General features: G+C 37.4%; 1 protein-coding gene across 1 annotated transcript; it reads right to left on the bottom strand.

Moving 5' to 3' along the window:
• Positions 1-367: 367 nt before the first annotated feature.
• Positions 368-769, bottom strand: LOC105449765. The gene has a single exon (XM_011689150.1). It carries the CDS (start codon positions 767-769, stop codon positions 368-370), a length of 402 nt encoding a protein of 133 aa, XP_011687452.1.
• Positions 770-837: the final 68 nt, after the last annotated feature.

Raw genomic sequence — 837 nt, 5'->3', positions numbered from 1 at the left:
TAACATTCGACGATTACGTGCGATGTCTGCAGGACGAAACTGAAATGACGCGAAAGCAGTCTTGCATAAGATCCAAGCTGCACGAGGTGTATACAACGTCTGAAACGAAAATCGCTCTAAGTCCGCATGATGATAAGCGATACATTATACCCGATTCTGTCAATCATTTTACTCTACCGTGGGGGCATTATAAGATACCATTGTAAATAAATAAAAACTCATTTTTGCATAATACATATTTTGTAATCAAATAATTTTTATTGTAACAAAAGAAAAAAAATTTTTTATGATATTGTATATTTGTATATTTGTATATTGTATATTGTGTATTGTATATTGTGTTTTTATAATAAACAGGAGTGTAATTTTACAAAACATTATCCTTGTGTATCCAAGAATTATGTGAATTGTCAAATCCCAACCATTTTACGTAAACATCATCCCCTCTTTTGCGCAACACTTTTTCAACCAAATACACGTTAGGATTAGCGACGCGATGCAACTCGTACTCATAGAATCCTCCGGCAACAGGTTTTCCGCGGTAATCCTCCAGCAGATACGTCACAGGATTAGTTTTCTGCACCTTGATGATTTTAAATATCTCCGTAGTCCAATTCGGCGTATAACCTTTCTCAAATGTTGTCTTAAATTTACTGACGCGCACCGATTCACCCACTTTGAATCGCGCGGACGCTGCAATCTTTACATGACTGTATGCTGTGGTTAAGAGCTTATCGGCATTTGTAGAAGTAACATCGATAGGCCGCATACCGATAGTTCGATGCTTTCGCGCGTTATACTCCAATACGAGACGTGGTAGCAATTCGACCCATTTAA

Source organism: Wasmannia auropunctata, unplaced genomic scaffold, assembly GCF_000956235.1.
Source record: "Wasmannia auropunctata unplaced genomic scaffold, wasmannia.A_1.0 LD336074.1, whole genome shotgun sequence".
Taxonomy (NCBI): domain Eukaryota; kingdom Metazoa; phylum Arthropoda; class Insecta; order Hymenoptera; family Formicidae; genus Wasmannia; species Wasmannia auropunctata.
This window is presented reverse-complemented; position numbering and strand designations above follow the sequence as displayed.